The 27217-nt window shown below is 39.8% G+C and overlaps 1 protein-coding gene across 2 annotated transcripts in view; it reads right to left on the bottom strand.

Moving 5' to 3' along the window:
• The window catches only part of OSBPL2 (oxysterol binding protein like 2), a 343613-nt gene that overhangs the window by 101857 nt on the left and 214539 nt on the right, over positions 1-27217 (bottom strand). For both annotated transcript variants that reach the window (XM_053706680.1, XM_053706597.1), the window contains exon 4: positions 9580-9655. In XM_053706680.1, the coding sequence (XP_053562655.1) occupies positions 9580-9655 (76 nt within the window). The remainder of the gene's footprint in view (positions 1-9579; positions 9656-27217) is intronic.

The raw sequence follows: 27217 nt of genomic DNA, 5'->3' as shown, positions 1-27217 counted from the left end.
GATGTTGTCCGACTGAAATCTGATGAACCTCAGTGTTGCTAACTGAGGCCAAGCTAGAAGAGCATTGAATATTGCTCTTAATTCCAGAATGTTTATTGGGAGGAGTTTCTCCTCCTGAGTCCACGATCCCTGAGCCTTCAGGGAGTTCCAGACTGCACCCCAGCCTAGTAGGCTGGCATCTGTTGTTACAATCGTCCAATCTGGTCTGCGAAAAGTCATTCCTTCGGACAGATGAACCCGCGACAACCACCAGAGAAGAGAATCTCTGGCCTCCTGGTCCAGATTTAGTAAAGGGGACAGATCTGAGTAATACTCATTCCACTGACTTAGCATGCATAGTTGCAGCGGTCTGAGATGTAGGCGCGCAAATGGCACTATGTCCATTGCCGCGACCATTAAGCCGATTACTTCCATGCACTGAGCTACTGATGGGCTTGGAATGGAATGAAGGACACGGCAAGCATTTAGGATTTTTGATAAACTGGACTCCATCAGGTAAATCTTCATCTCTACAGAATCTATAAGAGTCCCTAGAAAGGGAACCCTTGTGAGTGGGAACAGAGAACTCTTTTCCATGTTCACTTTCCACCCATGCGACCTCAGAAATGCTAGAACTATCTCTGTATGAGACTTTGCATTTTGAAAAGTTGACGCTTGTATCAGGATGTCGTCTAGGTACGGAGCCACCGCTATGCCTCGCGGTCTTAGTACCGCCAGAAGCGAGCCCAGAACCTTTGTAAAAATTCTCGGGGCCGTAGCCAACCCGAAGGGAAGAGCTACAAACTGGTAATGCCTGTCTAGAAAGGCAAACCTTAGGTACCGATAATGATCCTTGTGAATTGGTATGTGAAGGTAGGCATCCTTTAAGTCCATTGTGGTCATATACTGACCCTCTTGGATCATGGGTAGGATGGTTCGAATAGTTTCCATTTTGAACGATGGAACTCTTAGGAATTTGTTTAAGATCTTCAGGTCCAAGATTGGCCTGCAGGTTCCCTCTTTTTTGGGAACCACAAACAGATTTGAGTAAAAACCTTGCCCTTGTTCCGTCCGCGGAACCGGGTGGATCACTCCCATTACTAAGAGGTCTTGTACACATCGTACAAATGCCTCTTTCTTTATTAGGTTTGTTGATAACCTTGACAGATGAAATCTCCCTTGTGGAGGAGAAGTTTTGAAGTCCAGAAGGTATCCCTGAGATATGATCTCCAACGCCCAGGGATCCTGGACATCTCTTGCCCAGGCCTGGGCGAAGAGAGAAAGTCTGCCCCCCACTAGATCCGTTTCCGGATAGGGGGCCCTTTCTTCATGCTGTCTTAGGGGCAGAAGTAGGTTTTCTGGCCTGCTTGCCCTTGTTCCAGGACTGGTTGCCTTTCCAACCCTGTCTGTAACGAGTAGCAGTCCCTTCCTGTTTTGGAGCGGAGGAAGTTGATGCTGCTCCTGCCTTGAAATTACGAAAGGCACGAAAATTAGACTGTTTGGCCTTTGATTTGGCCCTGTCCTGAGGAAGGGTGTGACCCTTACCTCCAGTAATGTCAGCAATAATTTCTTTCAAGCCGGGCCCGAATAAGGTTTGCCCTTTGAAAGGAATATTAAGCAATTTAGATTTAGAAGTTACATCTGCTGACCAGGATTTAAGCCATAGTGCTCTGCGCGCCTGGATGGCGAATCCGGAGTTCTTAGCCGTTAGTTTGGTTAAATGCACAACGGCATCCGAAACAAATGCATTAGCTAGCTTAAGGGCTTTAAGCTTGTTCATAATCTCATCCAATGGTGCTGTGCGAATAGCCTCTTCCAGAGACTCAAACCAGAATGCCGCTGCAGCAGTGACGGGCGCAATGCATGCAAGGGGCTGTAATATAAAACCTTGTTGAACAAACATTTTCTTAAGGTAACCTTCTAATTTTTTATCCATTGGATCTGAGAAAGCACAACTATCCTCCACCGGGATAGTGGTACGCTTGGCTAAAGTAGAAACTGCTCCCTCCACCTTAGGGACCGTCTGCCATAAGTCTCGTGTGGTGGCGTCTATTGGGAACATTTTTCTAAATATCGGAGGAGGGGAAAAGGGCACACCGGGTCTATCCCACTCCTTGCTAATAATCTCTGTAAGCCTTTTAGGTATAGGAAAAACGTCAGTACACACCGGTACCGCATAGTATTTATCCAGCCTACATAATTTCTCTGGGATTGCAACCGTGTCACAATCGTTCAGAGCCGCTAACACCTCCCCTAGCAATACACGGAGGTTCTCAAGCTTAAATTTAAAATTTGAAATTTCTGAATCCGGTCTCCCCGGATCAGATCCGTCACCCACAGAATGAAGCTCTCCGTCCTCATGTTCTGCAAATTGTGACGCAGTATCGGACATGGCTCTCGTGTCATCGGCGCACTCTGTTCGAAACCCAGAGCTATCGCGCTTGCCTCTTAACTCAGGCAAATTAGATAATACTTCTTTCATAACATTAGCCATATCATGCAAAGTGATTTGTAAGGGCCTTGATGTACTTGGCGCCACAATCTCACGCACCTCCTGAGCGGGAGGCGAAGGTACTGACACGTGAGGAGAGTTAGGCGGCATAACTTCCCCCTCGTTGTCTGGTGATAATTTCTTTACCGGTAAAGACTGACTTTTATTTAAAGTAACATTAGTACAATTGGTACACATATTTCTATTGGGCTCCACATTGGCTTTTAAACATAATGAACAAGCAGATTCATCTGTATCAGACATGTTTAAACAGACTAGCAATGAAGGCTAGCAAGCTTGGAAAAAATCTTTCAATAAATTTACAAGCAATAGAAAAAACGCTGCAGCGCTTTTAAAACACAAAAAAACTGTCACAGTTGAAATAACAATGAACTAATTCAGTTATAGCCAACAATTTTAACAGTAAATGTATGAATTTAGCAGAGGATTGCACCCACTAGCAAACGGATGTTTAACCCCCTCAATACCCAAAAACGGATAATCAATTTAAGATTTAACGCTTTTATCACAGTCAAACACACTGTCACAGGTCTGCTGTGACTGATTACCTCCCTCAAAAATGAATTTTGAAGACCCCTGTGCCCTCTGGAGACGTCCTGGATCAAGGAGGAAGAAGCAGGAAGACTGTGCAAGAATTTTAACTGTGCAACAAGGCGCTAAAAAAGGCCCCTCCCACTCATATTACAACAGTGGGAGACCTGTTACAACGGTTTCTATGCAGAAATATACGTTAGCCATATGGAAAAAAATCATGCCCAAAAAGATTTATCACCAAAGTACCTCACAAAACGAATAACATGCCAGTAAACGTTTTAAAAACAACTTTCCAGTGTTATGCAAAGTTATCACTAAGCCTGCTACCAGTCGCTTCTACTGCAGTTAAGGCTCATACATTTATTTCAGTATTAACAGTATTTTCTCAGTCAAATTCTAGTCCCTAGAAAATAACTCAACTGCGCATACATTTATCAGCCTGATACCAGTCGCTACTACTGCATTAAAGGCTGTACTTACATCATATGGGTAACAGCAGTGTTTTCTTAGTCAATTCCATTCCTAGAAAATATTACTGCACATACCTCATTTGCGGGGGACCCCACATGCTATTCCCTTTTCTGAAGTTACCCCACTCCTCAGAATGTGCGAGAACAGCCAGTGGATCTTAGTTACGTCTGCTAAGATCATTGAAAACGCAGGCAGATTCTTCTTCTAAATACTGCCTGAGAGAAAAACAGCACACTCCGGTGCCATTTAAAAATAACAAACTTTTGATTGAAGAAATAAATTAAGTATAAAACACCACTCCTCTCGCGGACCTCCTTCTATGTTGAGACTTGCAAGAGAATGACTGGATATGACATGTGAGGGGAGGAGCTATATAGCAGCTCTGCTTGGGTGATCCTCTTGCAACTTCCTGTTGGGGAGGAGAATATATCCCATAAGTAATGGATGACCCGTGGACTGAACACACTTAACAAGAGAAATAAAATTTATTAAAAAAAATAAATAAAAAAAAATTGTATTCTCTACCTGAAGCATGAAAGAAAAAAATTGGGTTTAGTGTCCCTTTAACTCTCATGAGATTTCATTGTAAACTTCCTTACACTGAATACGGAAATAAGATGAGTGTGCACGAAAGCTCGCTCCTTCCGCTGTCCCGGGACAGACATACTGATTTGTTGCTTAGAAGTCCTTTACAATGGGATGTGGCTACTGAGACACTTTTGAGGTAAAATATCTTTCTTTTTTTACATAGAGATGTTTAGGTGATATTTTCTAGTCAGCTTTTTACAGCTATACAGCATCACTTTCAAGTGTCTAAACATTTGGGTATTATGGCCCTTTAAGCAATTTAAAAACATCATAACATATTACTTTATTGTTCAAAAGGATTGAACAATAAAGAAGATCTCTCCCACCTGTTTAATATGATCTGATTCTGAATCCTCTGGCTCTCAATAGCCATTGTATCACCAAGTGATTCCTTCGATTCTGAAACGTCCGGCTTTTAGTAGCCAGGGTATCACAAAGTTAATCCTCCATCTAGTATTGCATACTATCTACCTACTAGGTATAGTCCTACAGTACATATACCCACATCCTCTCTTTAAACTTCCACCAGACAGCGTTATTACCTGTCCATCTGTCCCAACCAATATATTACACATCATTTCTAACATACTGCATGAGTTGCCTATCACTCGAATTTGTTCTAGAGTTCAAGATACTGGGTCCCCAGACTAGTATTTATAAACCACGACGTCTCTCTCTTAGGACTAACCATATCGTTATAAGTTTAGGTCACATATAGGTGACATATGGTCACACCTGTACATAGAGGCCATTCCTGATTATTCAGTCTGATTTTTTAGTTTTTGCGTATACCAAACCTCCATGTTCTATTTTGGATAAGATAGAATTCTAATTGTGTTCAATTTCAGAGTTAGTAACACCTCCACGAAAGTGTACAACATCTGTGGTATATAGGTGTCACTAGTTAGTACCCCTTAGCAATCCCTGTCCCTTTCCACCCCTTCTGTCCTTTGTGAAATAGATAGTACTCTAACTGTATTTTAATTATGTTCATAATTATATTTTAATTATGTTCCACATTGACTATGTTCTACATTAAAGTTAGTCACTTCTCCACAGTAATGGTATAGTTGGTACTAGAGTAGTATCCGTTAGTGTTCTCCGCCTCTTTCCTCAGACTTAAAGTGTCTGTCTCCTTATATGTTAATCAGCAGTCCGTATTGTTAATCAGCAGTCCGATAAGTATTAGGAGTCTGATCTGTCAGCTATAGGTTCCACATTGATCTCCCCAGTTATTACCTAGACACGCAGGAACATTTGGTCCTTATCAGACCTATGTCACAAGTTGTTAGTAAGATTTCTTCAGGATTACACACAGTGTTCATCTGGTTTGTCCGTTCTCTTTTCTTTTTGAATCAAAGACAACAGATTCTTGTCATTCTACCATAGTATATCGCTTTTTAAATGTGCCATTATTTATTTTGTACTCACCTCTTCAGATCAGATTACCGAGTTGGGATATTTATTGTACTTAATTTAATTTTATCAGAAATTTCATCAATTATTATCGTCTGCGACCCACCTCTAATTACTTGAACACTGTGCAATAGAAATACTATTGGAGCCTCGATAATATTTGATCTTAAAGTATATTCACCGCAGTGATAGGTATCTACAACTGCCCAATAGTAATAAAGAGTTGCTACACACCTCAGAATGGGCCAATCAATATAGCCCCCAGAACTCTCCAATGTGCATAGTAGCTATTACTCACACCTCAATTTGACCCAATCAAAGGCGCAGTCTACATGTCGTGACGTCACAACCAATCAGGTAGTCCAAATAACGGAAGAAGTATAATGTCCGTTTAATTTTATTATTCATATTGGGCATCTCACAAAATATATAATTTCCAAATTCGGGCATCATAAATTGCAAATAGCTATCCCCTCAAATATTTTTTTTAAGTATGATCACGATCACGATTTTATGAGCTATATTTTGACCGGAAGTGACGTCACGATCCTTTCGGAGACAAGGTACACTGAATTTTTCATGTCCTACGAATCATATTGTCATTGATCTCATCAGCAGTGAGCAATACTGACCAAATAAGATGGGCTGTATTTGTTTGCTTGCTTGCAATTAACTGTTTATTATGCTTATTATATATACAAAATATTACAAACCGGAAGTTACCATTTTTTTGAATATCAGGTCAATTTGTCTACCTCTCTATATAAGGCCACCATTTACCACTACCAAACCAGTCTTGATAAAGGCCTAGCACGGGCCAAAAAGCGTAGACCTGCACTGGTAAGCCTTATTTCCTTATTACCTCGTATTTTAGAACATTCTACACTATATTTGTTTTATTTTTCCACAGAAGGATTATTGCATTGTCTTTTATATTTTGGCATTTTTGCACTATTGTTCACACTACCAGAAGGATTATGGAGACACCGCTTTTGGATTTTTGATTGTTGCTGACAGGTATCTATTTTTATTTTTTTTATTTTTATTTTAAACTTTTTTTTATTATCAATAAAAAATTTTTTATTATCATCAATATTTTTTCACGCTATAACTGACACTCATTGGATTGCATTGTTTGGAGTTTTTTTGGATTATTCAAACACACAATTGGATTGTTCCATTATCACCCACACCAGTATCTTTCATTGGACATTGGCATTATCACTATTGTTATTTTCCATTATTTTTTTTTTCATCATTATTTTTCATTATTGTTTCTACAGTTGCTCTTATATTGACTGATTTTTTGTTTGATTTGTTGTTCCACTCATATTTGACTTATTTACTCTGCATTTGTATCTACTACCATTGTTTTTATTGGTTTTATTGTGCATTTTTTTACTTCTATGGATCCATGAAGTTTGTTTTTATGTAAATTTCTTGCCTTTGATATATGTATATCTGATTAAACTTTTTTAGGCTAATATCTGTCCTTACCTTAGACTCCATTAGGGTAGGCGCCTGGGTCCTCTTATTATCGCTTGCACTTTTAGCGGTGACAGCTAGGAGTCACCATCTCCCGGGCATTAGGGTACACACTTTGGCGCTTAGGTTAACCCTTCTCTATCAATATTACTATACTATAAATACATAATATATTATAAAATAAAGCCTAATAGCTGATATATAGCATGCACGCATACAAATAATAGATTATTGAGCACTATGTTTGCAGCCAATTAAACAAAGCGGTATCCCTGAGCCAAAGAGCCAACAAATTTGTTTTGAGTGTAATTGTGCGATTTGACCAAGGTAAGTCTATACTAACAATAGTTCTATTAAGACTGTAACTATTTTAAAGGGACACTTTCATGGTTTATTTATATAGCATGTAATTCTAAAAGACTTTTCATTTGGTATTTTCTTTTATTATCTAATTTACTTAATTCTCTTGGTATCCTTATCTGAAAAGCATACCTAGGTAGCAATGCACTGCACTACTGTTAGCTAGCTGGCGATTGGTGGCTGCACACATATGCCTCATCATTGGTTTACCAGATGTGTTCAACTAGTTCGCAGTAGAGCACTGCTGCTGTGGTGCTGACTTTAACTATGTACAGGGGTTAAATACATAGGTATATGCAAACATTAGTGCAAAAATAAAATGAACGCATTAGAGCATTTTCATTTTAAACTTTTATAGCTCTTTAAACCACATAGCTATTTAATTTCAAGAGTAACAACTTTATTTTATATGTATGCTGATATTAAGAACTCTATTACTATAACCTGGATTATTATTTATTTTTTAGCAACCCTACTATGCAAAACCAATTTTTGAAAGGGAAAAGACTCAAACTCTCATGGGTCTCCTCTAAAACAGTCTGTTGCTGATTCAGAAATGATCAAAAACTATTTTTGTAATCGAGGTGTGCCGTGTGCCAGGAGAAAGACTCAAGGTATGTTAATTATAAAATTCACTTTACACAACTTTCCATGCAATATGAGGCATTCTTGTCACGCAGGAAGATTGCTGAAAACAGCTTCTGATTAGTGATCCCCCTGCATGATGACAATAGTTAGCGGCCTAGTGGGCAGCACTCCCAAGCCTTTGATATAATTGCCAGTGACGTCACCACAAACATGAAGCGGTGTTACAAAGGGGTGGAGCCACAATAGCGGCAAGGGAGCTGGATGGATGGGTGAGGGGGTCAACACTCATGATCTCAGCTCCCTTAGCAGCTACAGATAATCAGGACTTGAAATGGAATTATCTGCTCTTTCAAATGGTGGACAAATGCACCTAGCCCCCAAAAATAAAAATAAATGTTAAACCACACACAAATTAGGTTTCACTAGGGAGGATATCTTTAGAGACACATTATACAAAATCTAAAATGGTGGTAGACCCCCAATAAAATTTATTTTATGCCGTATCAGTTCCTTTATTAAATAAAATATGTACATTTTGTCTGAATAACTTGGTGATCACTGTGGTGGCAGTAAGGACCTAGCAAAAAATGTGCCTCCATTTCTACTCTGGCACAAAGGGGCCCTATTGTTTTTATTATACCCCAAAAAGCCTGTTTTGGTCACACTTTCAATTTTTTTACCTTTGGTAACAATTTAGTAATGTGATCACAGAAGCAACAGTGACAACCTGGCTATTTCCAATGTTATTTACTAAAATCTTAACCAAAATATTAATATCTAAACATTCGGTTCCCTCACTAAAATATGACTTACAATAGAGTTTAAATTTAAGCAGCGAAAAAAGCTCAAAATCTTAGGACAGGGGTGTGAAAAAGGCTAAGCGGTTAAACACAGTTACTGGGGGTAAAAATAATCTGAAATAACACAAAACAGTATGCTTGAATAGTGAGAACTACTTACTGCATAGCAATTTTGTGATAAACAAGTAACATTAGTAATATAGTAAGCATAGAGGTGACCTTGTTCCTTTTGAAACACAGTCATCTGATTCCTCTAATGTAAAAGCTCATCTGTTATTGGTTCACCTAAGCTGACTTTAAGCCTTTTGATAGGTTAGTAGATGCACTTCACACTAGCTGGCATACACATTGACTATTTCGCAAAATTGGACAGTAATTTTTGCTTTAAATTAGAAATTTGTGACTAATGGTGGCAAGTACCCCATACTTTGTTGTACACCATTTATTTTTTATTGAATGCTTGATCTGTGTGTATACATGTTTATAAGGAATTTATGTATTAGAGGCAGGGATTCGTGCAGTTTGACACCATTAGACATACCCTCTTTTTTTTGTTGGTTAGTTACTATAGAATAAAGTTACTCAACTGAAAGGTACTCTCTCATATTGAACAATTCACATGAACAATTGCTTCTATAACATTTAATATGTGTTTAATGTATTGTATCTATAACACAAACAGTAAAGGTTAAGATATTGTCTTTCAATATTTAATATTCGTTATTACGTCACTTAGATTCTAAGCTTTCTGTGCTAGTGTGGCACAATCAGAGATAATAAACATATCTGTAGGTCTAAGTACCATATACTAAAATTATAAGTACTGTCAGCTTCCATAAAACTTACCAGCCCTATGCATCTCTTCAAAATACTCCATACACTGAAGTCATTCCTGGAAATCATTGGAGCTGGCAAGGAGGTCCTGAACAATCCACATAAAAAAAAATAATAATTAAAAAAAAAAAATTGTTATTACATAGCATTAATTAAAAGGAAGAAAATGGTCATGTAGAAAAAGGGCAGTACTGTGTTAATCAGTGTATTCAAAGAAGGAAAAATCCTTTTATAAGAAAATAACGCAAGTGATGTAAAGGGGATCCCTTTAATAGCAGATACAGTTGCAAGCTTTCAGGGCACTGAGATCCCTTTGTCAGGCATTCTAATTTGTGCATATTATAATATTGTGTCAATAAATAACAGCTTCAGATGCTATTTAATCACTTCCTCTTTATTCATGGTAACAATATCACAATATTGAGAGTCTATACTGAGCAGAGTTAAAGGGACATAAAACAAGTTGGGATAGAGACAAAATATAATAATATATACTTTAATAACTTTAACTGCAAATTTATACTGCCGTGCCTCGCCATTAACCCTTTCTTTTAAGTTTCCGAATTGTACAGCTCTATCTCCTCCCACACATTTCCTTTTATGGCTGTATCTATATTTACCATTGCTTTGATAGAATGCAGAAGTACAGTGTGATTATCTGCTGGAGCATGCCTAGAAGCAAATGAACTGCTGTGAAATATAATGCCTGTGTTTTTTATGCTAAACACTGATAAGGGGGGTGGATCAGACTACTCCAGACAGCATAGCTATGTAAGTAATTTTGCTAATTTTGAAAATTATTTTAAAATACTTGCAGCAATTTTTAAACAATTTTTTTATGCAAACTATTTTTACTTAATTAGCCCATTTAGGATATGCACAGACCTCAACATGTTTTATGGCACTTTAAAGGGACACGACAAAAACAGAAAAGTTATTACCCAGAGTGCTACTGTTTTTCCTCCTGTGCCTGCAATTTTCTTGAGAGCCATTCTTTTATTTTAGAGGTTGGTGAAGGTTTGCATTTTCACACTGGCACCACCATTTTGCAGCTCACGCTATCTTGCACCTTGTGATAGAAGTGGCGAATAGCCATTGCTGTATCATGCACTTCAGGTTAGTGCACACAATACAGAGCAGGTGGTTTACATTTTTGCAGTTTTTATGCATAGTTTAAAAGTTAAATATAAAAATGTATATGTTACATATAGTAACATATAAAAAGGCCACATGAATGCACTGCAGCCACTGTAAAAAAAATGTAAAGCTTCTGTTCTGTATTACACATTCTTATCTGTAGTGCACAATACAACCATCAAAAAGCTGTGAAGATTCACTACTTCTGTCACTGAGTGCAAGAATACCTAAGATCCAAGATGGCGGCACCCGGTATAAAGATGAGGAGCTTCACCAAGTGGCACCTGAAAACGTTTAAAATAAAAGAATGGCTTTGAAGAGAGGTGCAGACACAGGAGGAAATACAATTAGATGGCGAGTTGTAACAATAATATTGCAGTTGTGCCCAGCAGTTTAATGTCCCTTTAAATCAATTTTTTTAACAATCCTCCACCTATGGTTTCTACACCGCGCTTAGAAGAGAACATTTGCAAAATACAAATCAGAGTCAAATATATTTAATTCTGCAACTTAAAGGGACATGAAACCCAAATTTTTTATTTCATGATTTAGAAAGAGCATACAATTGTAAACAACTTTCTAATTTACTTCTATTATCTATTTTACTTCATTCTCTTGATATTCTTTGCTGAAAAGCATATCTAGATATGCTTAGAAGAAGCACATAGATGCCTCCTGTGATTGGTTCACCGTGTGCATTGCTATTTCTTCATTAAAGTATATCTAAAGAATGAAACAAATTAGGTAATAGAAGTAAAATGGAATGTTGTTTACAATTGTATTCTCTACCTTAATCATGAAAGAAAATGTGTGGGTATAGTGTCCCTTTAACCAACATCATATAAAAATGGGCATTTGTACCAGCAATGCACTCAAAACTCTGTATATCGCCATACTGACTAGACGAAAAGAAAGAGAGAGTTGTAAGATGCTTTTTCTACAGCACTACTAGTTCAAATGATTAGTTTTCTTTTAGCTTTTATTTCCTGCTAAAGCAATATGCAATTCATTGTTATACATTATACTGTATATACATATCAGCTATTAAAAACACTAGGCTGCAAAAGGTCTGCATGGAAAATAAATATTTATGTCCCTTTCAATTAAAAATACTTTTAAACAAAAAGATAGCTGGGAGGAATTTACAACAGCCAATAAAAATCTTGGATGTTATCTAAGCCAAATAAGTGTCACTCCATTTACAAAAATAGACCTCTTTTTTAAAAAAACTTCCCTCATCAATATTCCACTTAAAGGGACTTTACAGCCAAAATTGGAAACCACATGGGTGCATTTCTGTATTGAACAGAAGCAATTTTGTAATATACATGCATTAGCAAAAATGCTTCTAATAAAAGCTATATATGTTTCAAAAGTGTATTTAAGTATGCACCGTGCACCAGCATTTAACACAGCACTTGCTCAGAGAGCCTAAGGTGCTTGTACCATCTGGTAATGACACAATTTGTTAATTGCTGACATGATACAAGCCCCACTGGCTCTCTGAGCAGTATGTAAAATGTAGGGGCAGTAAGAATATCTAGCTATGCTTCACATGCATGTGCAGAGAAAAATGTTAACACTAAAACAGTTGTAACTTTTACTACAAGCATTTTTGCCAGTACATGTATATTACAAATATGTTTCTATTCAGACGTAATTCATCTATGTGTATTTAAATTTTGACTGGAATGTCCCTTTAAAGCTGATAAATTGTGATAAATAATACAAGTATTATTGTATACAAATCTTTATTACTCTTTATTACTACTAAAGGATATATTAATAATAATAATAATTATTATTATTAGTATTATAATAAAGGACATTTACAATGCCAAAAACATAATTTATGCTTACCTGATAAATTCCTTTCTTCTGTTGTGTGATCAGTCCACGGGTCATCATTACTTCTGGGATATAACTCCTCCCCAACAGGAAATGCAAGAGGATTCACCCAGCAGAGCTGCATATAGCTCCTCCCCTCTACGTCAGTCCCAGTCATTCGACCAAGAATCAACGAGAAAGGAGTAACCAAGGGTGAAGTGGTGACTGGAGTATAATTTAAAAGATATTTACCTGCCTTAAAACAGGGCGGGCCGTGGACTGATCACACAACAGAAGAAAGGAATTTATCAGGTAAGCATAAATTATGTTTTCTTCTGTTATGTGTGATCAGTCCACGGGTCATCATTACTTCTGGGATACCAATACCAAAGCAAAAGTACACGGATGACGGGAGGGATAGGCAGGCTCATTATACCGAAGGAACCACTGCCTGAAGAACCTTTCTCCCAAAAATAGCCTCCGAAGAAGCAAAAGTGTCAAATTTGTAAAATTTGGAAAAAGTATGAAGCGAAGACCAAGTTGCAGCCTTGCAAATCTGTTCAACAGAGGCCTCATTCTTAAAGGCCCAAGTGGAAGCCACAGCTCTAGTGGAGTGAGCTGTAATTCTTTCAGGAGGCTGCTGTCCAGCAGTCTCATAGGCTAAACGTATTATGCTACGAAGCCAAAAAGAGAGAGAGGTAGCAGAAGCTCTTTGACCTCTCCTCTGTCCAGAATAAACGACAAACAGGGAAGAAGTTTGGCGAAAATCTTTAGTTGCCTGCAAGTAGAACTTGAGGGCACGAACTACATCCAGATTGTGTAGAAGACGTTCCTTCCTTGAAGAAGGATTTGGACACAAGGATGGAACAACAATCTCTTGATTGATATTCCTGTTAGTGACTACCTTAGGTAAGAACCCAGGTTTAGTACGCAGAACTACCTTGTCTGAGTGAAAAATCAGATAAGGAGAATCACAATGTAAGGCTGATAACTCAGAGACTCTTCGAGCCGAGGAAATAGCCATTAAAAACAGAACTTTCCAAGATAACAATTTTATATCAATGGAATGAAGGGGTTCAAACGGAACACCCTGTAAAACGTTAAGAACTAAGTTTAAACTCCATGGCGGAGTAACAGCTTTAAACACAGGCTTGATCCTAGCTAAAGCCTGACAAAAGGCCTGGACGTCTGGATTTTCTGACAGACGCCTGTGTAACAAGATGGACAGAGCTGAAATCTGTCCCTTTAATGAACTAGCTGATAGACCCTTTTCTAAACCTTCTTGTAGAAAGGACAATATCCTAGCGATCCTAACCTTACTCCAGGAGTAACCTTTGGATTCGCACCAGTATAGGTATTTACGCCATATTTTATGGTAAATCCTTCTGGTAACAGGCTTCCTAGCCTGTATCAGGGTATCAATAACCGACTCAGAAAAACCACGTTTTGATAAAATCAAGCGTTCAATTTCCAAGCAGTCAGCTTCAGAGAAGTTAGATTTTGATGTTTGAATGGACCCTGTATCAGAAGGTCCTGTCTTAGAGGTAGAGACCAAGGCGGACAGGATGACATGTCCACTAGATCTGCATACCAAGTCCTGCGTGGCCATGCAGGCGCTATTAGAATCACTGATGCTCTCTCCTGTTTGATTTTGGCAATCAATCGAGGAAGCAGCGGGAAGGGTGGAAACACATAAGCCATCCCGAAGTTCCAAGGTGCTGTCAAAGCATCTATCAGAACCGCTCCCGGATCCCTGGATCTGGACCCGTAGAGAGGAAGTTTGGCGTTCTGGCGAGACGCCATGAGATCTATCTCTGGTTTGCCCCATCGTCGAAGTATTTGGGCAAAGACCTCCGGATGAAGTTCCCACTCCCCCGGATGAAAAGTCTGGCGACTCAAGAAATCCGCCTCCCAGTTCTCCACTCCCGGGATGTGGATTGCTGACAGGTGGCAAGAGTGAGACTCTGCCCAGCGAATTATCTTTGATACTTCCATCATTGCTAGGGAGCTTCTTGTCCCTCCCTGATGGTTGATGTAAGCTACAGTCGTGATGTTGTCCGACTGAAACCTGATGAACCCCCGAGTTGTTAATTGGGGCCAAGCCAGAAGGGCATTGAGAACTGCTCTCAATTCCAGGATGTTTATTGGAAGGAGACTCTCCTCCTGATTCCATAGTCCCTGAGCCTTCAGAGAATTCCAGACAGCGCCCCAACCTAGTAGGCTGGCGTCTGTTGTTACAATTGTCCAGTCTGGCCTGCTGAATGGCATCCCCCTGGACAGGTGTGGCCGATAAAGCCACCATAGAAGAGAATTTCTGGTCTCTTGATTCAGATTCAGAGTAGGGGACAAATCTGAGTAATCCCCATTCCACTGACTTAGCATGCACAATTGCAGCGGTCTGAGGTGTAGGCGTGCAAAAGGTACTATGTCCATTGCCGCTACCATTAAGCCGATCACCTCCATGCATTGAGCTACTGACGGGTGTTGAATGGAATGAAGGACACGGCATGCATTTTGAAGCTTTGTTAACCTGTCTTCTGTCAGGTAAATCTTCATTTCTACAGAATCTATAAGAGTCCCCAAGAATGGAACTCTTGTGAGAGGAAAAAGAGAACTCTTCTTTTCGTTCACTTTCCATCCATGCGACCTTAGAAATGCCAGAACTAACTCTGTATGAGACTTGGCAGTTTGAAAGCTTGAAGCTTGTATTAGAATGTCGTCTAGGTACGGAGCTACCGAAATCCCTCGCGGTCTTAGTACCGCCAGAAGGGCACCCAGAACCTTTGTGAAGATTCTTGGAGCCGTAGCCAATCCGAATGGAAGAGCTACAAACTGGTAGTGCCTGTCTAAGAAGGCAAACCTTAGATACCGGTGATGATCTTTGTGAATCGGTATGTGAAGGTAAGCATCTTTTAAATCCACTGTGGTCATGTACTGACCCTTTTGGATCATGGGTAAGATTGTCCGAATAGTTTCCATTTTGAACGATGGAACTCTTAGGAATTTGTTTAGAATCTTTAAATCTAAGATTGGCCTGAAAGTTCCCTCTTTTTTGGGAACCACAAACAGGTTTGAGTAGAACCCTTGTCCTTGTTCCGACCGCGGAACCGGATGGATCACTCCCATTAATAACAGATCTTGTACACAGCGTAGAAACGCTTCTTTCTTTATCTGGTTTGTTGACAACCTTGACAGATGAAATCTCCCTCTTGGGGGAGATAATTTGAAGTCTAGAAGGTATCCCTGAGATATGATCTCTAGCGCCCAGGGATCCTGAACATCTCTTGCCCAGGCCTGGGCGAAGAGAGAAAGTCTGCCCCCCACTAGATCCGGTCCCGGATCGGGGGCTCTCGGTTCATGCTGTCTTTGGGGCAGCAGCAGGTTTCCTGGCCTGCTTGCTCTTGTTCCAGGACTGGTTAGGCTTCCAGCCTTGCCTGTAACGAGCAACAGCTCCCTCCTGTTTTGGTGCAGAGGAGGTTGATGCTGCTCCTGTTTTGAAATTCCGAAAGGGACGAAAATTAGACTGTCTAGCCTTAGCTTTGGCTTTGTCTTGAGGTAGGGCGTGGCCCTTACCTCCTGTAATGTCAGCGATAATTTCTTTCAAACCGGGCCCAAATAAAGACTGCCCCTTGAAAGGTATATTAAGTAATTTGGACTTAGAAGTAACATCAGCTGACCAGGATTTTAGCCACAGCGCCCTACGTGCCTGTATGGCGAATCCTGAGTTCTTAGCCGTAAGTTTGGTTAAATGTACTACGGCCTCCGAAATGAATGAATTAGCTAGTTTAAGGACTCTAAGCCTGTCCGTAATGTCGTCTAGCGTAGATGAACTAAGGTTCTCTTCCAGAGACTCAATCCAAAATGCTGCCGCAGCCGTAATCGGCGCGATACATGCAAGGGGTTGCAATATAAAACCTTGTTGAACAAACATTTTCTTAAGGTAACCCTCTAATTTTTTATCCATTGGATCTGAAAAAGCACAGCTATCCTCCACCGGGATAGTGGTACGCTTAGCTAAAGTAGAAACTGCTCCCTCCACCTTAGGGACCGTTTGCCATAAGTCCCGAGTGGTGGTGTCTATTGGAAACATCTTTCTAAATATTGGAGGGGGTGAGAACGGCACACCGGGTCTATCCCACTCCTTAGTAACAATTTCAGTTAGTCTCTTAGGTATAGGAAAAACGTCAGTACTCGCCGGTACCGCAAAGTATTTATCCAACCTACACAGTTTCTCTGGTATTGCAACGGTGTTACAATCATTGAGAGCTGCTAAGACCTCCCCTAGTAATACACGGAGGTTCTCCAATTTAAATTTAAAATTTGAAATATCTGAATCCAATCTGTTTGGATCAGAACCGTCACCTACAGAATGAAGCTCTCCGTCCTCATGCTCTGCAAGCTGTGACGCAGTATCAGACATGGCCCTAGTATTGTCAGCGCACTCTGTTCTCACCCCAGAGTGATCACGCTTGCCTCTTAGTTCAGGTAATTTAGACAAAACTTCAGTCATAACAGTAGCCATATCTTGTAATGTTATCTGTAATGGCCGCCCAGATGTACTAGGCGCCATAATATCACGCACCTCCCGGGCGGGAGATGCAGGTACTGCCGCGTGAGGCGAGTTAGTCGGCATAACTCTCCCCTCGCTGTTTGGTGAAATTTGTTCAAATTGTACAGATTGACTTTTATTTAAAGTAGCATCAATACAGTTAGTACATAAATTTCTATTGGGCTCCACCTTGGCATTGGAACAAATGACACAGATATCTTCCTCTGAGTCAGACATGTTTAACACACTAGCAATAAACCTGCAACTTGGTTATAATCTTTTTTAGCAAAAACGTACTGTGCCTCAAAGAGGTACTAAACGATTAAATGAATAAATGACAGTTGAAATAATGAACTGAAAAATAGTTATAGCATCAAACTTTAAAACAACACAACTTTTAGCAAAGGTTTGTTCCCATTAGAAAAATAACAATAATTAAATTTGACATAAAAATTACAGAGCAACGTTTTTATTCACAGTCAATATAAAATTCTCACAGCTCTGCTGAGAGAATCTACCTCCCTCTAAAGAAGTTTGAAGACCCCTGAGATCTGTCAGAGATGAACCGGATCATGCAGGAAATATAAGAGTAACTGACTGGAATTTTTTGATGCGTAGCAAAGAGCGCCAAAAACGGCCCCTCCCCCTCACACACAGCAGTGAAGAGAAACGAAACTGTCATAATTAAAACCAAACAACTGCCAAGTGGAAAATAATGCCCAAATATTTATTCACTCAGTACCTCAGAAATGTAAACGATTCTACATTCCAGCAAAAACGTTTAACATGATAAATACTTATTAAAAGGATTAGTGACTTTTAACAGAGTAGTTCCGGTGAAATACCATCCCCAGAATACTGAAGTGTATACATACATGTCATTATAACGGTATGGCAGGATTTTCTCATCAATTCCATTCAGAAAATAAAAACTGCTACATACCTCAATGCAGATTCATCTGCCCGCTGTCCCCTGATCTGAAGCTTTTACCTCCCTCAGATGGCCGAGAACAGCAATATGATCTTAACTACTCCGGTTAAAATCATAGTAAAAAAACTCTGGTAGATTCTTCCTCAAACTCTGCCAGAGAAGTAATAACACGCTCCGGTGCTATTGTAAAATAACAAACTTTTGATTGAAGTCATAAAAACTAAGTATAATCACCATAGTCCTCTCACACATCCTATCTAGTCGTTGGGTGCAAGAGAATGACTGGGACTGACGTAGAGGGGAGGAGCTATATGCAGCTCTGCTGGGTGAATCCTCTTGCATTTCCTGTTGGGGAGGAGTTATATCCCAGAAGTAATGATGACCCGTGGACTGATCACACATAACAGAAGAAATAACAATGCCATCAAGTCAAGGTTAAAGGGACATGAAAGTCAAAATTAAATGTCCATGATTAAGACAGAGCACGCAATTTTAATAGACTTTTAAATTGACTTATATTATCAAACATACTTCATTCTCTTGATATACATTTTTGAAGCTTATACCTAGGTAGGCTCAGGCTCAGCAATACACTACTAGAAACTATCTGGTAAATGGTGGCTAAACATGTGCCTTTAGTCATTGGCTCACCAGATGTGTTAGGCTCCAGTAGTGCCTTGCTGCTCTGCTGCTGACTTAACTATGTGTTTAACTCATTTGCAAGGGTTTAGCACATGTTCTATACAAGAAAATAGTGCACTTTTATGTCCCTTTACAGTTAGGCTGCCACAAATCGGACTCTAATGACTATTACGGTATACTGTAACGGTTGGCAAGAAATAAGGTGGGCCATAAAGAAGATCCTGTCCTCTGTTGGCATGTATGTATTTTACATATACCAACTGCAGTACATGCACCCCACAATGTATGTATTTTACATATACCAACTGGAGTACTTGCACCCCACAATGTATGTATTTTACATATACCAACTGCAGTACTTGCACCCCACAATGTATGTATTTTACATATACCAACTGCAGTACATGCACCCCACAATGTATGTATTTTACATATACCAACTGCAGTACTTGCACCCTACAATGTATGTATTTTACATAAAACAACTGCATACTTGCACCCCACAATGTATGTATTTTACATATACCAACTGCAGTACATGCACCCCACAATGTATGTATTTTAAATATACCAACTGCATACTTGCACCCTACAATGTATGTATTTTACATATACCAACTGGAGTACTTGCACCCCACAATGTATGTATTTTACACATACCAACTGGAGTACTTGCACCCCACAATGTATGTATTTTACATATACCAACTGGAGTACTTGCACCCTACAATGTATGTATTTTACATATACCAACTGGAGTACTTGCACCCTACAATGTATGTATTTTACATATACCAACTGGAGTACTTGCACCCTACAATGTATGTATTTTACATATACCAACTGGAGTACTTGCACCCCACAATGTATGTATTTTACATATACCAACTGGAGTACTTGCACCCCACAATGTATGTATTTTACATATACCAACTGGAGTACTTGCACCCCACAATGTATGTATTTTACATATACCAACTGCAGTACTTGCACCCCACAATGTATGTATTTTACATATACCAACTGCAGTACTTGCACCCCACAATGTATGTATTTTGCATATATCAACTGCAGTACTTGCAGCCCACAATGTATGTAATTTACATATACCAACTGGAGTACTTGCAGCACACAATGTATGTATTTTACATATACCAACTGGAGTACTTGCCGCCCACAATGTATGTATTTTACATATACCAACTACAGTACTTGCACCCCACAATGTATTTATTTTACATATACCAACTGGAGTACTTGCACCCCACAATGTATGTATTTTACATATACCAACTGGAGTACTTGCACTCCACAATGTATGTATTTTACATATACCAACTGGAGTACTTGCACCCTACAATGTATGTATTTTACATATACCAACTGGAGTACTTGCACCCCACAATGTATGTATTTTACATATACCAACTGGAGTACTTGCACCCCACAATGTATGTATTTTACATATACTAACTGGAGTACTTGCACCCCACAATGTATGTATTTTACATATACCAACTGGAGTACTTGCACCCCACAATGTATGTATTTTACATATACTAACTGGAGTACTTGCACCCCACAATGTATGTATTTTACATATACCAACTGCAGTACTTGCACCCCACAATGTATGTATTTTACATATACCAACTGCAGTACTTGCACCCCACAATGTATGTATTTTACATATACCAACTGCAGTACTTGCACCCCACAATGTATGTATTTTATATATACCAACTGCAGTACTTGCACCCCACAATGTATGTATTTTACATATACCAACTGCAGTACTTGCACCCCACAATGTATGTATTTTGCATATATCAACTGCAGTACTTGCAGCCCACAATGTATGTAATTTACATATACCAACTGGAGTACTTGCAGCACACAATGTATGTATTTTACATATACCAACTGGAGTACTTGCCGCCCACAATGTATGTATTTTACATATACCAACTACAGTACTTGCACCCCACAATGTATTTATTTTACATATACCAACTGGAGTACTTGCACCCCACAATGTATGTATTTTACATATACCAACTGGAGTACTTGCACTCCACAATGTATGTATTTTACATATACCAACTGGAGTACTTGCACCCTACAATGTATGTATTTTACATATACCAACTGGAGTACTTGCACCCCACAATGTATGTATTTTACATATACCAACTGGAGTACTTGCACCCCACAATGTATGTATTTTACATATACTAACTGGAGTACTTGCACCCCACAATGTATGTATTTTACATATACCAACTGGAGTACTTGCACCCCACAATGTATGTATTTTACATATACTAACTGGAGTACTTGCACCCCACAATGTATGTATTTTACATATACCAACTGCAGTACTTGCACCCCACAATGTATGTATTTTACATATACCAACTGCAGTACTTGCACCCCACAATGTATGTATTTTACATATACCAACTGCAATACTTGCACCCCACAATGTATGTATTTTATATATACCAACTGCAGTACTTGCACCCCACAATGTATGTATTTTACATATACCAACTGCAGTACTTGCACCCCACAATGTATGTATTTTATATATACCAACTGCAGTACTTGCACCCCACAATGTATGTATTTTACATATACCAACTGCAGTACTTGCACCCCACAATGTATGTATTTTACATATACCAACTGCAGTACTTGCACCCCACAATGTATGTATTTTACATATACCAACTGCAGTACTTGCACCCCACAATGTAAGTATTTTATATATACCAACTGCAGTACTTGCAACCCTCAATGTATGTATTTTATACAGAAGCGATGTTACGTCTGCATGCACAGTATATCTATTGAAGACTAGGCAACAAGCAGAGTTTATTATAAAAAGAATATAAAAAGTGAGCAGTTTAGTTTATACCAGCATTAGGTGACTTTAGAGAAATAACAATGTTAACAGCTCAGTTGGTTTAAGAAGAAAGTCCTTAAAGGGTTATGAACCCCAATTTTTTTTTCTTTCATGATTCAGATAGAGCATGTGATTTTTATCAACTTTCTAATTGACTTATATTATTAATATTTCTTCGTTCTCTTGGTATCTTTTGTTTAAAAGCAGGGGCGTATGCTTAGGAGCCAGATTATTTCTGGAGCACTATATGGCAGCAGTTTTGCAAGAATGTAATCCATTTGCAAGAGCACTAGATGTCAGCACTATTCCCTGTCATGTAGTGCTCCAGATGCCTACCCAAGTATCTTTTCAACACAGAATATCATAAGAACAAAGCAAATTTGATAACAGAAGTAAAATTGAAAACTTTTTTTACATAGTATGCTCGGTCTGAATCACAAAATAAATTTTTGGGTTTGATATCCCTTTAATGCACAAACAACTTAAATTATGCTTACCTGATCATTTTTTTTTCTTCTGATGGGAGAGTCCACAGCTGCATTCATTACTTTTGGGAATTCAGAACCTGGCCACCAGGAGGAGGCAAAGACACCCCAGCCAAAGGTTTAAATACCTCACTTCCCTCATCCCCCAGTCATTCTGCCAAGGGTACAAGGAACAGTAGGAGAAATATCAGAGTGAAAAAGATGCCAGAAGAATAAAAAATAAACGGCCGGCCCTATAAAAAAAACGTAGGTGGGGAGCTGTGGACTCTCTCCGTCAGAAGAAAATTATCAGGTAAGCATAATTTAAGTTTTTCTTCTTAAACGGGGAGAGTCCAAAGCTGCATTCATTACTTTTTGGAAAACAATACCCAAGCTATAGAGGACACTGAATGCAAAAAAAGGGCAGGTAGATGAGGCGGCCCATTCGGAGGGCACCACAGCCTGAAATTACCCAAACACCTGACAAAAACAACTGCTTCACCAGAAACAGAAGGATAAAACCTGAAAGGACCAGGTAACTGCCCATCAGTTAAAACCAGCAAGGCCCTAGATAGAGACTACTCAGAATCAGTGGATTCCACCGAGCACAAAGCCCCAGAGGAGACAAGTCCCACAGGCTCCAAGCCCACACTTAAACTTACCCCTGACCTGAGGGAATGGGACCTCCACAAACCCCCTGAAGGGAAGAGGAAGAAGAAGAACTCAACAGAGAACTAAAGACCAACAAGCTAGGGTAAAAAGAACCCCAGCCAGACTCCAAGCGCAAACAAGGTTGCAACAGGACAAAACGCAGAGAGGACGAACTCCAACGACCGAACAAAGAGAAGGGAAGAGAAAACCCCTATCTGAACGTAAGTCCAAGGGACCTTGTACCATCCCAGCCCTGGAGACCTAGAGAGACAAGGTAGACCCCATCCCTCACACAGTGTGCAATCCGCACTATGCAAGGTCGACCGAGGGATAAAAACCACCCGTGTGGACCACCTAACAATAGCACCATAAATCATATCGTGCTCCAGATGAAGCCACAGGCTTCGCTCTGCAACAGAAGTCTAGCAGACTTCAGCTGTTAACACTAGCCAACCAAGCTAGGAACTGCACCAGGACCCCACAGAGGAAAAATTCAGAAGGAGAGCAGAAACCCACTCCCTCCCAGGAAAAACAAGGAAGAAAAAAACAGCAGATAAAGCACCCTGCTGAGGAAGGAAACACAGAAAAGCCTCCCAGATAAGGAGGGATCACAAGATCTAAGTAAGATACGCGGTCCAGGCTCAATCCAAGCAGACAGAGCTCTGACCCCCTGTCCGAGGTAACAGACTCAGCACCAAAGCGACTGGCAATGTCCGAAAGCAGGGAATAAACCATTCTCTGGAATACCCAGATCCTCAGAAGGAAAAAGGAGGGGAACCAAATTGAACTGTATCAATGGGTAGAGCAAACTCCACCATTTGCTAACAAGACTGGCATGCTAACCAACTAAGCTATGACAGAACATAGGACGAGCTCGGGTGTAAAGACCCAGACACAGATCCTTATCCTACAAGAAGGGACACTCCAAGGCAAAAGAGAGACTACACTGAACCAACAGTGACGGCACGATACCAGGATCCAACCCTTCATGACATCCTGCACGCACTGCAGGGGGACCCCACTGAACAGAAAAAGACCTCCGGGGGAACTATGTGGATACTGAGGTATGCCCTAATCTCCCTAATGAGAGGAGAAAGCCAAATATAACCGCTCACTCACCCACAGACATGGAGTGTGCGGCAGCAGACAGACAGCAAAGGCAATACCGATTGTAGAGGAACCATCCAAGACAAGAACATGTCCGGAAAACCGGACATCTGGAAACCGGAGCCGGCTACAATGTAGTAACCCCTGCGGCACCATAAAGATACCTCATACGCAGAACCTGTACCCAAGAAGATGCAACCACAGCCAAATCCAAAGGTCCTTGGACACTGGACGTTCGCTAAGACAGACAGCATATCTTCTAAAGGCTCGAAGGACAACACCCCAAAGATAGAGCTCAAAACTAGATAATCTAGTTAGAGACGATAAAATAGTCTCCAAACAATCCCTTCAGGATCAACTTCCCGGAAACCTCCAGAGCTCAAGGAATTAACGATGGACGAGCCTCACAATTCCTGGCGAGTGACAGATAAACTGAGACATCTTAAGTAAGGGCAGCTCCAAGAAAAAAACAGAGACAAACGCATTCTCCAGAACCCCAAAAAACATGGGAGCAGACGAGAAAAGTAGGAGAAAGAAAAACATAATTTATGTAAGAACTTACCTGATAAATTTATTTCTTTCATATTGGCAAGAGTCCATGAGCTAGTGACGTATGGGATATACAATCCTACCAGGAGGGGCAAAGTTTCCCAAACCTCAAAATGCCTATAAAAACACCCCTCACCACACCCACAATTCAGTTTAACGAATAGCCAAACAGTGGGGTGATAAAGAAAGGAGTAGAAAGCTTCAACAAAAGAAATTTGTAAATAATTGTGCTTTATACAAAAAAATCATAACCACCATAAAAAGGGTGGGCCTCATGGACTCTTGCCAATATGAAAGAAATTAATTTATCAGGTAAGTTCTTACATAAATTATGTTTTCTTTCATGTAATTGGCAAGAGTCCATGAGCTAGTGACGTATGGGATAGCAATACCCAAGATGTGGATCTCCACTCAAGAGTCACTAGAGAGGGAGGGAATAAAATAAAAACAGCCATTTTCCCCTGAAAAAATTAATCCACAACCCAAAAGAAAAAAGTTTATTTTCATAATTGAAAGAAAAAAACGTAAATCAAAAGCAGAAGAATCAAACTGAAACAGCTGCCTGAAGAACTTTTCTACCAAAAACTGCTTCAGAAGAAGCAAATACATCAAAACGGTAGAATTTAGTAAATGTATGCAAAGAAGACCAAGTTGCTGCTTTGCAAATCTGATCAACTGAAGCTTAATTCTTAAAGGCCCACGAAGTGGAGACTGATCTAGTAGAATGAGCTGTAATTCTCTGAGGCGGGGGCCTGACCCGACTCCAAATAAGCTTGATGAATCAAAAGTTTCAACCAAGAAGCCAAGGTAATAGCAGAAGCCTTCTGACCTTTCCTAGGACCAGAAAATAAAACAAATAGACTGGAAGTCTTCCTGAAATCTTTAGTAGCTTCCACATAATATTTCAAAGCTCTGACCACATCCAAAGAATGCAAAGATCTTTCCAAATAATTCTTAGGATTAGGACATAAGGAAGGGACAACAATTTCTCTATTAATGTTGTTAGAATTCAATTCACAACCTTAGGTAAAAATTGAAAAGAAGTCTGCAAAACTGCCTTATCCTGATGAAAAATCAGAAAAGGAGACCCACAAGAAAGAGCAGATAGCTCAGAAACTCTTCTAGCAGAAGAGATGGCCAAAAGGAACAACACTTTCCAAGAAAGTAGTTTAATGTCCAAAGAATGCATAGGTTCAAATGGAGGAGCCTGTAAGGCCTTCAGAACCAAATTAAGACTCCAAGGAGGAGAAATTGATTTAATGACAGGCTTAATACGAACTAAAGCCTGTACAAAACAGTGTATATCAGGAAGTATAGCAATCTTTCTGTGAAATAAAACAGAAAGAGCTGAGATTTGTCCTTTCAAGGAACTTGCAGACAAACTTTTATCCAAACCATCCTGAAGAAACTAAAATTCTAGGAATTCTAAAAGAATGCCAAGAGAATTTATGAGAAGAACACCATGAAATGTAAGTCTTCCAAACTCTATAATAAATCTTTCTAGAGACAGATTTACGAGCTTGTAACATAGTATTAATCACCGAGTCAGAGAAACCTCTAAGACTTAGAACTAAGCGTTCAATTTCCATACCTTCAAATTTAATGATTTGAGATCCTGATGGAAAAACGGACCTTGAGATAGTAGGTCTGGCCGTAACGGAAGTGGCCAAGGCGGGCAACTGGATATCCGAACCAGATCCGCATACCAAAACCTGTGTGGCCATGCTGAAGCCACCAGCAGCACAAATGATTGTTCCATGATGATTTTGGAGATCACTCTTGGAAGGAGAACTAAAGGCGGGAAAATGTAAGCAGGATGATAACACCAAGGAAGTGTCAGAGCATCCACTGCTTCCGCCTGTACATCCCTGGACCTGGACAGGTATCTGGGAAGTTTCTTCTTTAGATGAGAGGCCATGAGATCTATCTCTGGAAGACCCCACATCTGAACAATCTGAGAAAATACATCTGCATGGAGAGACCACTCCCCTGGATGTAAAGTCTGGCGGCTGAGATAATCCGCCTCCCAATTGTCTACACCTGGATTCCACCCAAGCAAGTATACCAGATATTTCTTTCATAGCTTGGGGACTGTGAGTCCCACCCTGATGATTGACATATGCCACTGTTGTGATATTGTTTGTCTGAAAACAAATGAACGGTTCTCTCTTTAACAGAGGCCAAAACTGAAGAGCTCTGAGAATTGCACGGAGTTCTAAAATATTTATTGGTAATCTCGCCTCTTGAGATTTCCAAACCCCTTGTGCTGTTAGAGATCCCCAAACAGCTCCCAAACCTGAAAGACTCGCATCTGTTGTGATCACAGTCCAGGTTGGCCGAAACAAAAGAAGCCCCTTGAACTAAACGATGGTGATCTATCCACCACGTCAGAGAGTGTCGCACATTGGATTTAAGGATATTAATTGTGATATCTTTGTATAATCCCTGCACCATTGGTTCAGCATAAAAAGCTGTAGAGGTCTCATGTGAAAACGAGCAAAGGGGATCGCATCCGATGCTGCAGTCATGAGACCTAAAACTTCCATGCACATAGCCACTGAAGGGAATGATTGAGACTGAAGGTGCCGAAAGGCTGCAACCAATTTTAAACATCTCTTGTCTGTTAGAGACAGAGTCATGGACACTGAATCTATCTGGAAGCCTAAAAAGGTGACCCTTGTCTGAGGAATCAAGAAACTTTTTGGTAAATTGATCCTCCAACCATGCTTCTGAAGAAACAACACTAGTTGATTTGTGTGAGATTCTGCAGTACGTAAAGACTAAGCTAGTACCAAGATATCGTCCAAATAAGGGAACACCGCAATACCCTGTTCTCTGATTACAGAGAGTAGGGCACCCAGAACCTTTGAAACGATTCTTGGAGC

Source organism: Bombina bombina, chromosome 1, assembly GCF_027579735.1.
Source record: "Bombina bombina isolate aBomBom1 chromosome 1, aBomBom1.pri, whole genome shotgun sequence".
NCBI lineage: Eukaryota > Metazoa > Chordata > Amphibia > Anura > Bombinatoridae > Bombina > Bombina bombina.
This window is presented reverse-complemented; position numbering and strand designations above follow the sequence as displayed.